Below are 20,566 nucleotides of genomic sequence, written 5' to 3'. Positions count from 1 at the left end.
TAGTTTAAAAGCCTTACGTTATCACAAAGATGAATTCTTTACTTCTAAACAGTTCACACATCAGAGTGTATACTATGGTATCCACCTCAATTATATCCATTATGAAACCTCTTTTGGCCATCTTATCTGTAACTTATTAATGCTCTAGATGCCAGATGCGACTAATGCGACCCAACAAGAAATGTTTTTTCTCACTGAAATGATGAATTCATCATCATCAACTTTAACGCTTTCAGCGATTGATAAGCGATTCATTATATAAAGTATTACTTAGGTTAAAGATATTGTAAAGTATAAAGTGATTAAGATATTAAAAATTCTTTATACTTTATAATGCGATGCAAACAGAGCAGCCAAATTAGAATAATTATTTATATAATGAACTTGGAGCTAAGACAAATTTGTCTTTTGCTGGAGAATTATTCTAATATTTACCTATTATTATTGATTAATTATTAGGAAAATAATAGTTAATATTATGAGATTATCTGAAGTATATATTATTTGCGTCTTTTATATGACAAATGAATAAACATGAATAGGTAAAAGATTTGTGGAATGTAGAACACTTTTCAATATATACAGTTAATAAATTCTAATTCCGACCATTTATAACATATATTTTTTAGAAACCAAGCAAGTGATTACCGAAATATAACGTATTCATATATTATATATATTTATACATATGTGCATATTTTTTATTTTGAAACTACGCGTGGTACAGAAATATTTTGTTGACTCTCATACGGGACATAAGAAAGACCCTCACATCTCATTAAAATTATCTAAATTCCGTTTTGGTATCTCAAAATTGAATATATCTTCGACGTTACATTAATTACAAAAATAATTATTATATATTATATTTTGAAACTATGCATGGTACAGAAATATTTTGTTGACTCTGATACGGGACATTAGAAAGACCCTCACATCTCATTAAAATTATCTAAATTCCGTTTTGGTATCTCAAAATTGAATATATCTTCGACGTTACATTAATTACAAAAATAATTATTATATATTATATTTTGAAACTATGCATGGTACAGAAATATTTTGTTGACTCTGATACGGGACATTAGAAAGACCCTCACATCTCATTAAAATTATCTAAATTCCGTTTTGGTATCTCAAAATTGAATATATCTTCGACGTTACATTAATTACAAAAATAATTATTATATATTATATTTTGAAACTATGCATGGTACAGAAATATTTTGTTGACTCTGATACGGGACATTAGAAAGACCCTCACATCTCATTAAAATTATCTCAATTACGTTTTGGTATCTCAAAAGTGAATATATCTTCGACGTTACATTACAAAAATAATTATTATATCACTGGTCTTGATTTGAACTGCAGTAAGTCACCCTTGAACTACTATCTTGCATTTTCTATAAAATTCCTGCACTGTTGAATTCTGAATTTTATGATTATATATGAGATACTACACCTTGCTCTCCATAAATATTTATTATACTAATATACATACAATAATTCACAGAAGTAATTTATTATAGTAATGCACTGCATTTTTTCAAAAAATTTTTCGCTTTGCCTAAATTTTATTTAATTTAATTAAATTATAAATTAAAATTATCAAGTTTATTACATATAAAATTAATTCAAAATCGAACTTTCTAAATGAAAATGACATTTCAAAAGCAATTGCTTGTGAAAATGAATGCTCGACATGTACGCATTCACTTTTTATTAAATTTTAATGATAATGTGATCAAATTTGAAGCACACGGCTCACCGGCTCACAAATTTGGAAGAAGTGCCCTTCTATGCTCGGTACGTGCCCAACATATATTACACACTTTCTAATCTAACACCTAATGACGTTCATTATGCGACAATTTTTAACTTTTTGATCAGTTTTGCTCTTTGGGATTTCAATTTTCAAAACGAAGAAAAAACGTTTGAGTTTCTTTTATTTTTGGCAAATACTCGTAAATCGGATTTTTGTTATGCCCGTCATGTCGCCTGCCTGAATTCTAGTTCAGTTCGCAATTCATAATCACTTGCTCGTATGTCAAGAACTTATCTAAGCTACCGAACCATGGAGAATTAAAAAAAATGGATTGTATTTCTAAAAAAAAATATGTATTTGGCATCATTTGCAACTTTTCCATCTTATCAGTTGCAATCTAACTAACAAGAAATTAATTTTCGACTGAACTCAAGTTTCTTCCGTGCATAAAATGTCGTCAATTCTATTTAACGTCGCCAAGGTGTCACAAAGACAGCGAACTTCGTACGTGTTTTACCAATTTATAGAGCATAAAATACTAGAAAATCATAAAATCAAACTTAAACTTTTAAAATAATATGTAAACGTTTGCAAATTATTTTTGAAATTCGCAAATCACAAGCACCAAGCCAACATACGAGTTCCCACTCGTTTCGATTTAATCCGAAATTTTGAAAGCAAAAAGGTTTGCGAAAACTCCGCACGTTTGCGATATCGTATCTAATTAACCGTTATTTCACCGACTTTTTGGGTTCTTAAATGTTTGCCAATTTTTTATTTTTAATTTATTTTGTTTAATATATGATTTATATTGAATTTATATGACAAAAGACACAGAAATCGACTGATAACATCTGTTGCACTTGTAAGTCTTGTCTTATGTGAGTTTGTCAGTTGTGCCTGCAATTTCTGCATGTAAAGTGTTTGACGGATAGCAAATATCGAAGACTTGTAGCGATAAGAATCTACAATCAAAATGCAACCATAATTTCATTCCTGTTACTATTCTTTAATATTAATGATATGCAACTTACATATATTCTGAAATATTTGCATGTCAGCACACAATATTTGCACTGCAGTTCCCAACTCTTTGCACTGTTTATGTTAGAACTTAATAAAATGTATATGGTATCGACAGTCGTCACTAGTTCTGCACGTTTCTCCAAGTTATTCCAGTATTAATCGATGGAACCCAAAGATAAACTAATTCATTCGTGAGTTTGAAATTAAATAAGCATTGAGTGTGTTTAGTGCGCTAACCTCGTCTTATCGAATCACTCGTAGATGAAGACGCAGTGCAGGGCTAAGCCATAAAATTTCACATATGCAAATTATTTGTCATGCATAGGTTTTCTTCACTTTTTATCGCCTGGGTTTTTACTTGTAATTTTCTTTACTCTACTGAGTGATAGGTTCATTAAAATCGCATTTAATTTCATCGATTAATTTAACGACTCTCATTTAAACAAGGTCAATATCAATTTGTGAGACGTGTCAGAATGTCTACTGTAGTGTTAATTTAGTCAAAATCAGCGACAGCTGAAGAAAGCCTTTCTTTTCTTTAACACTTCTTCGTCAGGGCTAAGTTTTCTTTTTAAATGAATTGCCAGAGCAATGACGAAAATGTCACATGTAACACGTGTCGCCACGCCTGAAGGGAAAAGACATTCAGTTCACTTGCATTCATTTTGGTAATTTGAAAGTTTTGGATGTTAATAAGTCATTTCAGCTTTTAAAAAAATTTTTGAATAAGTGGATAAATAATATATCATGTAACATGTATTAATAACATTATTAAATATTACAGAAATATTTTTAAATTATATTTCTACAATAATGCTTACAACGACTATTAAGAATAAGATGGCCCAATGGTCCCCTGGGAACGTAATGGAATGAAAAAGAAGATTAAAAAAAAATTTCTATATGTTAATAGATTTATAAATAATAGATTTATTTTTAAAGAAAAAGATAATTAATGTGCCATATTGAAAAATATTTGAACGCCATTAGTTCAATGATCACTGATGTCCTTCTAATTTCCTTCCTTCTAACTATCGTTCTAAGGTTAGTTTGAATGATATAGCTTTGGTTATTCGTAGTCAATATGCTATTTCCAGTGATATATTATGCAGACGATCAAATTATTGTCGATCAGTACATTTTGTGTAGCTTTCAATGCTTTAGTTTTTTAACTTACATTGAAAGCAACACAAAATGTGGTGATTGCAGATCATTTGATCGTTTGCATAATATATCAATGGAATTTGCTTATTGACCACGAATAACCATAGCTATACCATTAAAACAATCCTTAAAATAATAAAACCTTGTCTTGAATAACGACAATGTAGTTTTTTGGGAAGAGTTTTGATGGATTAAGATCAGTGGCGTATTTAATAGAAAGAGGGATCAAGAAACTATATTCGGTCTAAATAATATATTTCAAATGCAATTAAAACTATACGGTTCTGATATAAATACTATTACTACTAATATAAGTACTAATAAATATAAGAAATATTGGAAATCAAACATTATATTCATTAGACACATTAGAACATTATATTGGAGAAACTATCCTCTAAAAAATGACCAGTAAAAGGCCATGCCTGTGCTACTGCAACTGGCCATTATTCAAGCTTAAATGGGCTTTGAGCACAAGGCCGCCACTCTTACCTAACCTAAATGAGCCAGGTCAAATTACATGGATTTCATTTCGAATTATATTTTCTTATTAATCAGATTTGAACCTCAGCAAAAACGACCTGAAGAACCCAGTAAATATTCTACCAAATTTTGTTTGAATTTTTCTTATACTAATAGATTATTTATTCGTATCTCAACTGCCAACTGCCAGATAGACAAATATATACAATGCGCCAAATAGACAAAATATAATAGACAGATAGACAAATAAATATGTAGTTAGACAAATAGACGGGCAGACGTCGCTAAAAATCTTCATTTTTTAAAGTTAATCAAAATTGCTTTCAATTATATCCCATGTTTTAAACATGGGATTTGAAACCAATTTAATATACCTATCATTCAAAGTGTGAAGGGTGCAATTATAAAATAATAATAATAAATAACTATATTAACTATTAATATTATTATTAACTATTAATATAGTTAAGAACTATATTAACCAACTTAATATATCTTTCATTCAAAGTGTGAAGGGTGCCATTATAAAATAATAGTAATTAATAAAAAATAACTATGTTAAATATTAATATTATTATTAACTATAAATAATTATTATTAACTATTAATACAGTTAATAAATATATTAACCAACTTAATATATCTTTCATTCAAAGTGTGAAGGGTGCCATTATAAAATAATAATAATAAATAACTATATTAACTATTAATATTATTATTAACTGTTAATATAGTTAAGAACTATATTAACCAACTTAATATATCTTTCATTCAAAGTGTGAAGGGTGCCATTATAAAATAATAGTAATTAATAAAAAATAACTATGTTAAATATTAATATTATTATTAACTATAAATAATTATTATTAACTATTAATACAGTTAATAAATATATTAACCAACTTAATATATCTTTCATTCAAAGTGTGAAGGGTGCCATTATAAAATAATAATAACAAATAACTATATTAACTATTAATATTATTATTAACTATTAATATAGTTAAGAACTATATTATATATGGTATATAGTTAAGAACTATATTAACCAACTTAATATATCTTTCATTCAAAGTGTGAAGGGTGCCATTATAAAATAATAATATTAATATGAAATCTTATCAAAACAATTTTCGTTTCTTCATTCGTGAAATTCGTCTCTGACTAAGCAGGTTCTTACATTCTCATCCTCTGCAAGATTCTCATGTGCTAAAAAATACAACAAGTAATGATACAATGATTCGTTAAACAAATATTCTACTATCATAAATTTGTACTGTATAAACATAAGCCGAGACTACCCTGATATTTGTCACCAGATTAGTTTTGAAATCGTGCCTCTTCTAGGTTTGTGATATTTATGTACCGGCATATATTTCGTTTTCCAACAAGAAGAGATATAATCCTACAACTGAGAAGTACTCGTACCTTAAGACGTTAGTAAAGAAATAAGAAAAAATTATTCTTAGAAAGTTCGTTGCCATTTCATTCTGTAAACACACTCAGAGTAGGGATTATGCAATGCTTTAGCTCCGAGGCAGAGGGAATGAATTGTCAACAGCCAAATTAGGGAAAACCTAGATTTCGTACTGCCACAAATTAAAACTTTTCGTCAATTTTGCGATAATGAGCACTGACGATGAGTTGATATTCTTAACCAGAATCTTTTTAGATTTCGCAGTTATTAATGATACAAAAAAAAAAAGCCGAGCTGACTTTGAATTTTTGTGCACAAGTGAGTAAATAAATATATATCTCGTCTAATTTTATTAATAATATTTTTTTATTGTACTTTTTTTGTCTTGGCTCACGTACACCACAAAAAGCGAAAGCTTAAATGTCATTGGCATCGGAAATAGAAATATGGATTTTGATATTACAACATCGAAATTTTGTTTTACGATTTTATGGCGCTGCGTTTCAGTAACGATTTACGATCGTAGTTACCCACTGAGCTCTGGGCTTTTACTATACAATTTGTAGAATTAAATAATAAAATTAAATTTTGATATGCATTCACAAATATTCAAGTAGAACTTTGCACTTCACGCAAGCAACTTAGGGAACATGAGTACGAGTATCTTTATTTTTGTTAAAAATTCACGTATTTTATTCATAATTTTTCTGCATTTGCGGTGAATCAAAGCGGCTTCAAGCTGTCAGCGAACTCGTGCTTAAGTATCTTTTTTACAAAATCTTTACTTTTTCATACAATATTATTACTATAGAATATTAATAAAAACAATCCTTAAAATTCTGAATAAAATATTATTGAATGCGAAGGCTTTTTTATAATTTAAAAATTAATTTTAAATTATTTTCATAAAGCCAATCACTTACAACATTTGAAAACAATTAAAACTAAATAATAAATGCTTATACAAACACAAATATATAAAATTATTCTCTTTTATAATTTCTAATTATTTTAATATAATAAAGTCGGTTTAGTTTTTTCAGAATTTTAACTTTTGTTTCGTTCTTGCCTTCATCAGGGGAGTTCCTAATATATTTATAAAATTTGAAACACCAGAGAACACGAATAGCGAAGCCATTGAATACTCGAACGATATTGCTCCCATGATCACTCCCAAGATATTGCACTTCATTCAGGAATATTTCAAAAATATTCTACAAAATATTCTTGAGAACTGTGGATACTGGAATATGGTCTGATGATTTACATTTCAAAATTCAAATAAGTAATTTTTAATAGAAAACAAAGAATTACATCTCTTTCTGAGACTGATTTTTACTGAGAATATAATTTTTTTTAGACATTTTACTTGACGGGGTACTCCATATCAATCAAAATATCATATAACAGTTCAAAAAATTAAAGCTATTGCTTCATCAGCTTTAAATCAGAAATCTTTTTCTTAGTCAGAATATTATGAACACGAAATAGGAAATACAACCTCTTGTACTCTACATATACGGCTGACATAACTAGATACTAATGATTGGTGCGAAAGTAGATCTATTAAAAGCCACTTTGCATCAGTGGCAATAGTGTATTTAGTGAGTGGCAGGGGAGGGTGTTTAAGGGGTAGATTCCTCTCTGAATAATATAATACATAATACAAAAATTTAGTCAATTTTAAATTTAAAAATATTTCAAAATATATTTCAAAAATGTAGAAATACTGCCCAAAAAAATTGTTTCTAGTACAGCTCATCCTTGGCACAATCATGACAAGCCACCGATCAGTGGTGGTGTTGATAACTACTCCATGTAATGTGTTACACTCAATATTTCATTTCTGATGCTTTGCTTGATATCAAAACTGACACCATTCTCAGCTTTTAGGATCATAATAGGAGACCAATAACTACGGCCACAATTCCATTCTAAATCTGTTTAATTTCTCTGTAAAAAAATATTGATCTCATTTTCATTATTCTCAATTTCGGTAGAAAAAAGATAATCGTCTTTTCGAAAAAAAGATAGGAAGGATCCTTATTAGAAGACAATATCATTTATACAAACTGCTCCAGATTAATATCGGTAGGTAAGCGAATTTTTTTTTAAAGAATTGAATATATCTTTAAAAAAAGATTTAAGAGTACGCCTTACGACCTGATTGGGACCATTCGAGAAACATATCTTTTATTCAAATATATCTTGAAAACTTTATTTATAATACAGTTAACTACAAGTTGGGAAGCTGGTATGCTGATTCCTACTAAATAAGTACTAAGCAAAGCTTAAAAACGTGACATAAAAACAACTAAGGTGAAGATTTTAATGATTAACTAGCTGAGATGTTTAAAATTGATGGTGACGAGCTATTAAAATGAATACTGCAGATCACCCTAAAATATGTAAACTACGTAGTAAAGCAACAGTGACAAAGGTCGTACTGGCATTTACCAACTGCATTCAAACAATTAATCTTGTATACAATCTATCTCCTTAGTTTAATAATACAAATAGTTAAAACAAATAAAGGATGCTGACAAAATAATTTCTTTTCTCAGATAATATTACATTAAAAATTTTTAATTACTACAACAAAATGTGGATAACTAATATGTTATTTCCATTAAACTTAATGAGAATTATAAAAAATAACTAATGTAAAGAATAACTAAATTTATTGCGTAAATTAAGTTGCTTATTTATGTTTAACTTATCACATTTCTTTCTTAATTTGTTTTCCTACCTGTAATAATGATGCTATCATCACATGCTGTTATCCTTAATCAAAAAATAGCTGCTTTTCTTGACTTGCTCTCTTATTCTTTTCCGTGATATACTTAAAAGTAATGGCACCTTCATACAAACTATACAAATATATCATTTAACTTTGAAACTAAATAGTAAGAAAGTAAAATTTACTGCCATGATGTCATATATAAAATAATTCGGAGGTGAAAAATCGGACTGGCCAAAAAATTCTAATTGGTATAGTCAAGGAAGACAAAAGACATAATAATTAAATTTTTTCCCTCCAATGAGCAATACAATTATAGCAATTAAGCAATTAAGAGTGTTTTGATAAGCTTAATTATATGAACTCACCAAATTGTAATGAGGTATCGGATCAGCTAGAAATACATATAGGTATATTATCAACGGGAAATGAACTGCTCTATTAGCTTAGTTATTTTAATAAACTGACGTAAAATTTTGGGGTATATTATAATAAATAGATAAATAATACAATTGACAATAATACAATAAACATGCATTACATTACTATTACTATTACTATTAAGAGGTAATTACAGGTACTTGTTTTGAAATATTAAGTAAAAGAACGGTGTTCGGTTAGTACATCGGTACACATTTTATGTCTGGAATTGACATAAAATGTCAATTTTGAACACTATCCAAAGTTTTTTGGTGTTCTATAAAATTTTTCATATATATATTTGGAACAATATACGTATATACGAAAAAATATCTTTGTAGTGTTCTGCATTGTATAGTACAGATATTTCTACTTGGTATACTTAGAATAAAGTTCAAAATTATTATTTTTTTATATCTATATTGCTTCACTATAGTAAATAGCAGTATCTAAATAATGTGAAAAAATATAGTACATTATAGATATTTCTACATCAGCATTAGCCAGATTCTTGCCTTTATTAATGCCTCTGGCTTGTACTAGTTTGACCTACTATTTACTACCCACTATTACGACGTTTTTGTGGATTCAAAACGGCTTTCTAGTTAATTGAGGAGGACTTGTCCTCCCTCCATCTTAACTAACTAACTAAATATACATATTTCTATTATGTATATTTGAAATAAAATTTAAAATTAATACTAATTTAAAAAATTCCGCAACTGCCAACTTATTGCTCTTTACGATATTTAATTGACAACAATTAATTTACGATTAGCGCTTATTAGTTTATTAGTAATGAAGTAGGAATTACTAATAAATACTCAAAATTCCTAATAGCGGCTTTAATTTAAATCCACAAATTGGCTTCCACAACAAATTTCGAAGCACAAATCAGTTACCTTCGCATTTCGCGCCATGAAGAAAAATTTTAACCCACACCAATAAAAAATACCCGCTAATGTCGCCAATGTTGCCACTATTGTAGCTGTCGTAGTTCTTCGTCGTCTTCACCTTTTCTTCGGCTAGTGTCTTTTGGTCAGCGATTGTGTGGTGCTTGCTGTATGTCTCTTCTTTGAATTCTTAATAAATCAAAGTGGAGAATATAAATTGGGACCAGCACACCTTAAACAATCGCAGTTAGTATTTTTCAGCCAACGGAGCCTCACAAGTGTAGCGAGTGCGAGCTTTGGTCTGAAGCCACACAGACAATAGAAAAAAAAACAATCAACCCATAGCAGAGGAAGTGCTATGCCCAAAAGGATTAAGTGGATTAATTATAAATAAAATTTCTCACGAAAAACAAAATAACCTAAAAAAACGAAAATTATTTCAAATAAGTGTTTTTTAAACTTTAAAATATAAGTAAATTGTGATTTTTGAAAAAAAAACTCCAATTCAAAGTGCTAAAGTGCCAAAGTAAATAAGATTAGTAAGAGTCGAAATTTAAATAAAACGAAAATGCATTCCAGAAAAATGTGGAAATCAATTATTTTATTGATCTGCCTTAGTGGATACTGCTGTGCCGGACCACTTGGCCAAAAGGTGGGTTACTTAATGCAATACAATAAAGGAAGAATGACAGACAGTGCATGCAATTTTAATAGAGAAATTATTTTCGCATTTACCGGTAAAGCATTTCCGTTTATTGTAGTTAATAAACGGAAATTGTAGATATTTTTTATTCATTATTTTTTTTTTTTTTTGAGTTTAATCAACTCATGCACTTTTTTGATATTCTTTGTTAGTATATAAATATATTTTATTCATAGTTTTTATCACAATGAAATTTAGTCGTCAAGAAATTATAAATTCCGAGCACGGACAGTTCTCATAGATTTTAGAACTGTGCCTTTCAACGTTGACGAACCTTTTGCTTATAAGATTTTTTATGGTGTCTGCCACTCGGACTTGATTTGTCTTGACTTTTAAAGTATTTAACATAAATAGAAATTGGAATTTAATTCACAAAAAAAACGTTATTAATTTGTGCTGATATAAGTCTATGTGGTTTTAAAGACTATTAAAAAAATATTATAAACAAATCAATACATATAATGATGCCTTCTTTACGTATTGTTTGAACAGCAAGTTTTTAAAGGAAGAATTTATAGGTCCTTAAGCTTGATTTATGATTGTGACTGTGCACCATATTTGTATACATATAAGGAAGAATTTTTATTAATGCAGATAAAATATAATAAGAGCATATACATTATTCCATATAAGCATATATAAACCCAGATATATATGACAGTGAGAAAAGATGTTTACGTCATAGGAACAGAAAATTTAAAGGTTAATATCTATGCTACATCTATGTTATATCTATCTATATATCAATGACTTTTCGTACATATATCAGCAATTTTAAGATATTACATCATTATGAAATGATTATAAAATCATTATAAAATTTTTGAAGACTTCTAGTAGAACATTTCACTCTTAATGGAATTTATCTGTAAAGTGATTTATAAAACTCATTAAATTCGGTTCTTAATTTATTTGAATGAAACTTCCTTTATACAACTCCTCCTTTTAAATTATTGGCAAAACATTTGTTGTGATGAATTGCGATTGATTCATGTCAGTTAATATTCAGTTAATATAGAGTATCTCGAATGCATCTTAATTAATATAATTCAATTTAAGTGAATATATTTACGATGCGTATATAATAATTCTCACCAAAGTTACATACAAAGGATCACATACGCATTTAGAAACTTAAAAATCATTCGATCCAATTAATAAAAATTAATGTCAATTTAAATCATCAATAAAATTAATCAATTCAAAAAATAAAATAGGGTATAATATTTTCAATTAAACGCTTTTATTAAAAGATAATTCACTACGTATTGAAAAAGATTCTTTCCTGAATCTATACTTTCTTTCCTGGAATAACAGTATAACTCAATAGTCTCCCATTTATAGCGATTTTTGATTTTTCTTCTTACAATTATTGACTCCTTTTTTCAGTTAGTTATTTTCCACTTCCTTTATAAACCTGTTAACCTTTGCATAGACATGCGCTTCTTCTCCCACTAGCCTCTGTAATTTCTGATTTCAATCTCTATTTCTTCATGTATTAAATTTTAATATTATATATACATTAATCAACTGATAAAGCTTATTATCTCACTTTCTTCTGTATGGAGAAGCACTGCAGATATTTTTTTCCACATTAATTTTCTCCCCTATATGATGAAATGTAGTCTTTAAGTAGTATCACTAGTTATCGTTATCTACATACACCTTTGAAGCTGTGCACATCCATTCCAATTTGATAAAAGTTTCCTTACCCTATAAAAGAAGTGCTTGATTTTTTAATTGTTGACTGTTTGACTAATTTTTGATTGTAATAGATCCATATTTAATCATTTATGATATTGTTTAGAATCTGGATTAAAATAATTTAATCACAAATTACTAATCATAATATAAATATATGGATGAAGTCCATCTCTTTATCCATTTTCCTAGATTTATATCCATCTATTTTTAAGGACAGTAACTTTAAATGTGGACTTATATGCTAAGCAAATTATATGCACTGACACATGCCGACATGAAATATTGATAAATTAAAATTCTTGACATATTAATATCTGTTTGGAGATGTTTATCTTAGTTTTTTTCATATTTTGTATTTTAACCTATGAAAGCTTAATATGAATGTTGAAAAATTATCTGATAGAGTTTTAGATTCATTATTTTCAGTCTGAGTCATGCAAAAATGCAAAGAAGAATCGATCACAACAATGGGATCGATATGATTACAAAGTGAATAATGTGATTAGATTCATTTTAATCATATTTAGCTAGAACATTGGGGTTGCGTTGAAACTTACATCAAGTTCATAATTTTGAGTAGTATAATTCGGTTCTTATAAACTGCATCTTATAATTTCAATATTATCTAACCAATGGAGTGCTTAAAAGAAGAAGAAAAAATATATAAAGCTTAACAACTTAGTTGTCATTTTTAATGGCTTCAGTATATTATTAACTTATTCTTTGGATGGTATTTTCAAGTCACATGGAATTGAGTTGTATCTTCATTCAGACTCCTACACGGGTCAATGGCCTTAAAATGTATCTACATTCCGCCTCCGGCTTAAATGCCGTTTTCTGGGTTGTTTTGGTGCTTAATCTCTTTTTACTTCCATTATCTGTAACACTTGCTCTATTACTTGCATATTCATTTAATAGTTATACTAGCGTCCTTTGCTTATGCCAAGGTTTCTGGCATTTCTATTCTATTCCGTCACACAAAATTTTGCACTAATTTAGAAGGATGCACTTCAATATATATGGCATCGTATGTATTGTAGACCTTGCTATTGAGCTGCGTTAGTATTTTCTTTACTGGTAGAATATCAGATGCCACTTTTTAGTATTACCATTTACATTAATAGATTCGAATTGAAAGATTAAAGTGAAGAATCTTTACAACAATTCCTTATAAGTAAAAGGTTGTGATATTGAGTTCCTTTTATTATGGGAACTAAAAACTCTTCATTCCATTCTATATGATGGGGAATTAGCTACTGATTTACTATATATTCATTTAATAGAATATTCACTCATTTAGAATCGAACATTGAGTTTTATATAGCATACTTTTAATCTATTTTAAAATTACGTTTCTACTACCATTTTATTTTAACCGAGATTACATTGGGTTAGATATTGAAATAAATCTACTTCAAATTTGATGTTAACTACTCTTACTTCGACTTCATGGATCCATTGCACTTACTTAGGGTTTATATAAACTGCCTTTACTTAGGGGTTCATACATCCATTGCGTTTAATTAGGGTTTTCGTAATTAAGTGTTCTTTCTCTTAGTGGCTTGGTGTTATACGTAAGTAAGGCTTCTGTGGCACTTGTTTTTCTGATTTAAAATTTTACTCTTATCATTAAGATTCTTATTCATATCTTATCTATATGACTATTATCTATACTCTTATCTTATCTATAGATTGTTTAGCAAGCAATCCAAATTTTCCTAAATTGAAATTACAGAAATGATTTTGTTTTTTATCCTCGCATTTCTTTACGAGTTAGTATGGCTCATTAAATGCAAAAATATTAAAATTAGAAAGTTAGATTACTAATAGTTAATGCATTTTTGGATATTGTTTTTTTATGAAACTTGCAATTACGCATAAAAATGACTTAAAATTCATAATCGTGACGGAAAACGAAATTTGCATAAAAATATTAAATAATTTATATTTGCGGCTTAAAGACTTTTTAATACATTTTTAATTGTTTTATAAACCTTTTTAATCAATTATTAACCTTAGACCATTAAACGGTGAACAACAGGTGCAATATTTAAAAAAAAATATGGAAACGTCGCGATATTGGCGGTAAGAGTCATGGCGCATGTGCGTGACGTGCTAAAGCGCATGCGTTAATTGTGCTACCAAAATTGTCGGGAATAAATTGACGAAATTTCGACTGCAAGTGACTTTTTTCATGAAACAAAATATCGTAGTTTCACTTTACACCTCTTGAAGGAAAACTAGAACAGAAGTGAAATTTTTAATTCATTGGCTTCATAGACTTAATGACTTGTCTCCGACACGGCTTTATTGACTAAGCTACCTTCTGCCTTCCGTTGGTAGCAAACGTTTTTTAAAGCCCGCTTACTACCGACTTTTTGACTTTATTTCTTGATTGTACTACAGTCACGTGCAAAAATGTGTTTTTTGTTTATTGGTTTACTTCACAAAAATTTAAATTTTTAAATGACAACTTTAAAAACTTAATGGCTAGATAAGCTGGAGTCATAAGGTACTGCCACTTTGATATTATGAATTCAAAACACGTTGCATTTAAGCTTTAAATGCATAACTTTGAAATAATAAAGAGAAACTGACAGATGATTCTATCAAATATGGGTGTTAAGCCATAAAACTGCATACTTATTTATATAATATTTGAAAGAAATACCATAATTTAATGTTTATTTTACACTTTTAGAAAAACATGCCAATTATGCAACGTGATGGTGAACCAATGATTAAAGAAGCAGCTGGTTCTGAAGAAGCTGTTGCTGAAAAACCCATGTCCGCACAAGAAACAATGCTTATGTCTACCTTGACACTACCAAGCAATGCAACTTCAATTCGCGCCGATATCACTGATAATTTCTCCTGTGACGATAAAGCCTATGGTTACTATGCTGATGTGGAAAATGATTGCCAAATTTTCCACGTATGTCTGCCGGTCACATATGCCGATGGCAAGGAAAACACCTTCCGCTGGAGTTTTATATGTCCCGAAGAAACAGTATTCAGTCAGGTATAAAAAGAAATTTTAAAAAACATATGCCAAATGCCTTTTCCTATAATATTTTTATTCTTAGGATTCTTTTACTTGTATGCGCCCCGAGGATATGAGCATTGAATGCGAAGAGTCACACAAATATTATGAACTTAATCGTAACTTTGGAATGATTGAAAGTGAATCGAATAACAACAACAACAATATGGCTAGCGATCATGAAGATGCCATGCCAGCAGCAGCCGAAGCTCAACCACAAATTCAATCAAAACCAGTTATGCGGGAGGATGAAAAAGTTCAAATGGCTGCAGCTCCAGTACAAATGCAAGCACAATCAATGAAGGATAAAATGAATGAGAAAGAAAAGCCAGTTAAAGTACAAAAACCTAACCGCAGAAAGCCAGCCATTTCATTTAGTGCACAAAAGAAACCCGCAACTCATCCTTTACGTAAAGTTCCACAAACGAATACTGTCGCAACTGCAGAGGTACTACCAGAGAAACAAGTGGTAGAAATAGTGAAAACAGAAGAGGAGGCAACAGAAGTAAAACCTGTTGTACAAAGATTTAAAAAGCGTCCAACACATGTTATCACTTTAGTCAAGGAAAAGCCACAAACAACTTCCATTTTAGTCGAAAAAACTAAAACTCCCTTACGTACAGACATATACAATCAAATAAGAAAGAGACCCACATTTGCAAATAAACAGGAAACTGTTTTTGTGGATACAAAAACAGTACCAGAAAATACTCCTGAAGTTGTTGTTGCAGAAACACCTATATCCACATTAGTCATTAAATCAGAAACAGCACCCATACCAGATGCACTTCCTGCCGACACAACTACATCAGATGTCAAACTAGTCAATACTGCTAATGCTATTATTGAACCAGATTCCTCTGCATCCGAAACGGCAATCACCTATATAAAACCAGCCGAAGTTGTAAAGGACGCTGATGAAAATAAACCAGAAGAAACAGTTTTAGCTGCTGAACCAATTAATCTCGATAGTACTAAAACAAAAGCAACTGAGCTGATTGCAACAGAAACTGTACCTGCGCCATTAGTGGAAGAGACAGTCAAAGCTGAACAACCATTGATGCCAATTGAAGCTATTGAAGAAATTCCAGCTGTAATTGCAGAAGTAGAGGAAAATCAGTTAGCCAGTAATGATAAGAATATGCTAAAAACTGAACCTATTTTAGTTGTTGATGAAAACAAGCCTTCGTTGCATGAAGAGCAGGTTACTATTGATGAAGCACCCATTAAACCAGAAATAGTAGAGCCCACATTTAATAAAGTTGAATTGACAAATGAACCAATGGAGGTAGTACCACTAAAACTAGAAGATAATAAAGTTAAAACAGTTACAGAAGACATGCCACAAGTAATTGAAACTCAGCCCATGTCAACTAATACAGCAGCAGTTCCTCAAGATATGCCAGTTGATGTGCCAGCTACAAATGTTAATGAAAGCGAAGAACTCATAAAACCAATTGAGTCAGCTGAAGTTATGCCTGTAGCAGATGAAGTTGAGAATGCAGATACTCAAAAAGAAACCATGGGTGGCTTTAAACCAGTAGACCCAGCTATGGCTGCTGAAGCTGAAGCATTAATTACAGATTTCTTAAATACCTTGAAGAAAACTGACGCTGACATGCAACCAATTATGCCAGGAGACATTATGCCAGAAACTATAAAAGAGGCGACTGAAAATCAAGAAACTATGAATTCAAGTGAACCAGCAGCAGAAGTAGAACAACTCAAAGGTGAAAGTAATGGAGAGGAACCAACGTCTGTTGAAAAAATGGTAATGCCCGAAGAAACTCCAAACGAAATGCTTGAAAAAAGTGAAACTTCGCAACCTATACCAGCTGATAATGTAGCGCTGAAGAGTTCTTCTGAGACTGCAGATAGTATAGAAGAACAAACTTCTGTTGAGGTTGTTCCAATGCCAAATAAGGAGTTAAATGCTTTTCCAAGTGAAATGTATCAAATTCCAGTTCAAGTTATAGCTGCACCGATCGAGGACATGTTAAGTGCAGGACAACTTACTGAAAAAGAAAATAAATCACAAGAAAATGTGGACAGTGTTGAATCGCATTTACAAAAGAAATTAGAAGAAGAAACAGAAAATAAGAAATTAGAAGCAGAAACGGAAACGGAAGATAAATTGACAACAACCTCTGATGAAGAAAATAATAAAAAGACTGAAACTAATTTAGAACCTGAAAAATCTGCCTATGCACCACTTAGTATTGATGATATCGTAGAACTTGTTAAAGAAAGGTTAGATCAGTTGCCAGCATCTGATAAGAAGAAGCCAATTGAGCTTGTAATGAAAAATGAAAGCGAGGAAAATCAGAATGAAGAACCACTTAAAACACTAACTGAGAACTCTGAGGAACAAGGATCACCGGAAGTAATTATAATGCCAATTTATCATCGTACACAGGACACAAATGAAAATACTTTAAAAACACAATCCGCGTTAACTGAAACTGAAACGGATAATTTACCTGCAAGCAGTACATTAACTGAAACTAAAGTGGAGCCTGAGAATGAAACTCTAAATAAAGCCGTACAAACTGAAGAAGTGGCAGAGCCAATTGTATCAAGTAGCGATACCGCCAAATTGACACCCGAAACCACTGAGGAGAACGAAAAAACTAGTCGCTTCTATCGAGCACGCAACTTGAAGAACTCGAAAATGGATCCACGCAAGCGTCGCTTTCTCTTCAGATCAGATGCCAGTTAAAATATTGGCATGTGTATTACTTTAGTGTTTGCCTGCGCCCATAACCCGCCAATTCAACAAATCCTTAGGTTTCCTAGAATTTTCTATATTTCGCTCATTTAAGGTACAACAAACGATGACTGCATTGATTTATGTTTGATACATGTTCACTTTAATTCTATTGATAATTAGAAAATTAATTTATGCTTTATTTTAGGCTTTGTTAAAATTAATTCATTTTACTTTATGTATTTCAAGCACATAAGCCATTTAAATATCTTGTTTTGTTGTTATTTATGTCTTTGAATTTTTTTTAATTTCAATTTATAATTTCGAAAAAAAATTTAATTTGTTCTTGTGCGATAAATAAAATGAAAATTATCTTAAAAAATTAAAAAACAATAATTTGCATTAATTACAATCGTGCATTGGAATGAGTGTTTATTTAAAGACACATTCATCCTATACATGATAGTTGTTAATGTTTACATTCTTCCTTTCGTTTTAAAAAGTAGTTACAAATACCTATATTATACATTGTGGGGCTTTGGGACAGCGCACAGTTCAGCAAGTGGCCCTACTGAAGTGAAGGATAAACCAAAGTAGACCACGAAACGATTTGGGACCTTTTTCGTCCTTCGATTATCGGATGTCGTTATTGAGTTAAAACTTGAGTGGATTCCATTCGAAGAGATGAGTAGCTAAATCTCTTCTTATTGCAAGCAGCTCATTTGGCTGCCAAGTTATCACCAATCAAATAATGTCCCAAGGCAGTCATCCCCCTGCTTGCTAGTGCTGGACATTGGCACAATATATTCACCACTGTCTTCTTTTCTTCTAAGCCTAGTCTGCAAGTGTCTTCCTCAACAAAAGTTTTCTTTTTGAGATAATATTTAAAGTTTTCAAATGTAATTATAGAAAATTAAATGTTCATAAATATTATGATTTCTATTAAGGTTTAAGATAACATTATCGTTATCAACAAATTTAAACGTCACTCTGTCTGGTAAACTCATAGCGATAGCCTTCCAAATTCTTTACAACTAATTTTTTTCGTGATTTATTTAATACTCAAAAATGTCACAAACAAAAACAGATATATTGAAGACGAAAAGACAAATATATTTGAAAATGTAACAGAGTTAAAGTATTACTTCATTTAGAATTTCCTCTTTCGGTCCTGTCTGTCACAGATTCCATCAATCAATGTTTTTAACCAATTTCACTTTAAACAATTTCAGATTCACAAATCATAGTCATATTTGAAGCCTTCACAAGAGTATTGAAAGATTGAATGTATATTATTATCAATTATTATTATATTTGCGCAATTTGAACTGCGGCCTAGCGATATATTAAGTCCTAATGTATGGTTTAGTAAAGATTTATATTAATTGTCTTAAGATTTAAGGACAATTCACCATACGAATATGTGTCAGTTTGGAGACACCAGTTACCATTCTTCACGGAGTAACTTTAAACATAGCAGTTACTTCCTTGATCGGTTTTGATCTCATGTGGATTTTAGAATACAAATTATTAATATACAACTCTCTACAATCTTCTTTTAACTGATAAGAAAATCCGAAACTTTACCGAAATCCGAAATTGGCGCCTCTTCAATTGCAGACTTCATAGCATCATCTGGTTACTTAAGTAGAAGCTTGCATCTCTGACTAATAGTCATATGAAACCAAAAGTTTTTCATTTCGATGTTGCCTCTCTGAGATCATTTTAGCCAGAGCTATCCATACACCTTACACTCATATATTTACGCCACTGATTATTATAATCATTATATAAACAAAGTAATCATCTTAATGATCAGTATGAACGACTGTGAATATTAAACTAATATATACTAATAGAGTAATAAACTAATACAGCTACTAGAAAATTTATAGCTTTCGGATAAAAAATCACATACCGAAATAAATAATAATTTTAACCGCCTAATCTTTCGTAGATATTCCGCTGGACTGTCGCTATATCTAATTTTTTTTCATAATATAAGCAAACTTCGTGTAGAGTTCTTAGTTAGCAGTACATACATTGAAGGATAGCGATGGATATTTATACAAATTAGTATGAATCATTTGATTTTGAAATAAATCCTATATGTGTCATACTAAATAGCGAAATTAATGCGATCAAGAGTAAAAATCAGTTGATAATTAATTTTATTATACGAACGATATTTGTGGTAATTTTAGTGAGCATACTTTCAGGAGCAAAATAGGTTGAGTTACAATTGCAGTGCTTTATTTCAAGCGTATTCGACTATATGTTATATGATTAGAAAGTTACAAGCAATATTTTTTGAAAAATATTTTAACATCACAATTGGTATATTTGTAAAGAACCAACTCTAATCTAACAGCAGATTGTGTGAGAAGCTGCAACAAGCCCCTGCTGCATTTTTCTTTACTATTTCTTTACCATTTGTATTTATTAAACGGGAATTGGCAATGTATTTTCGTTAAAGTTGACATATATTCACTGCAAAT

At 30.1% G+C, this 20,566-nt stretch overlaps 1 protein-coding gene across 1 annotated transcript; it reads left to right on the top strand.

The window, feature by feature from the left end:
- Positions 1 to 10,435: 10,435 nt before the first annotated feature.
- Positions 10,436 to 18,207, top strand: LOC119669494 (mucin-17). Its single transcript, XM_038079398.1, has 3 exons — positions 10,436 to 10,563; positions 15,020 to 15,340; positions 15,405 to 18,207. The coding sequence occupies exons 1-3, from the start codon at positions 10,480 to 10,482 to the stop codon at positions 18,078 to 18,080; spliced, it is 3,081 nt and encodes a 1,026-aa protein (XP_037935326.1). The 5' UTR covers positions 10,436 to 10,479; the 3' UTR covers positions 18,081 to 18,207.
- Positions 18,208 to 20,566: the final 2,359 nt, after the last annotated feature.

Source organism: Teleopsis dalmanni, chromosome 1 (genome assembly GCF_002237135.1).
Source record: "Teleopsis dalmanni isolate 2A chromosome 1, ASM223713v2, whole genome shotgun sequence".
Classification (NCBI taxonomy): Eukaryota; Metazoa; Arthropoda; class Insecta; order Diptera; family Diopsidae; genus Teleopsis; species Teleopsis dalmanni.
The sequence above is the reverse complement of the archived record's forward strand: the minus strand, read 5'-3'. Positions and strand labels throughout refer to the sequence as shown.

Excerpts from the sequence above, each read along its gene's own strand:
- LOC119669494 (XM_038079398.1), top strand. The coding sequence starts at position 10,480 with ATGCATTCCAGAAAAATGTGGAAATCAATTATTTTATTGATCTGCCTT. Across the intron at positions 10,564-15,019 it reads CCGGACCACTTGGCCAAAAG|AAAAACATGCCAATTATGCA; the intron begins GTGGGTTACTTA and ends TTACACTTTTAG. Across the intron at positions 15,341-15,404 it reads AAGAAACAGTATTCAGTCAG|GATTCTTTTACTTGTATGCG; the intron begins GTATAAAAAGAA and ends TTTTATTCTTAG.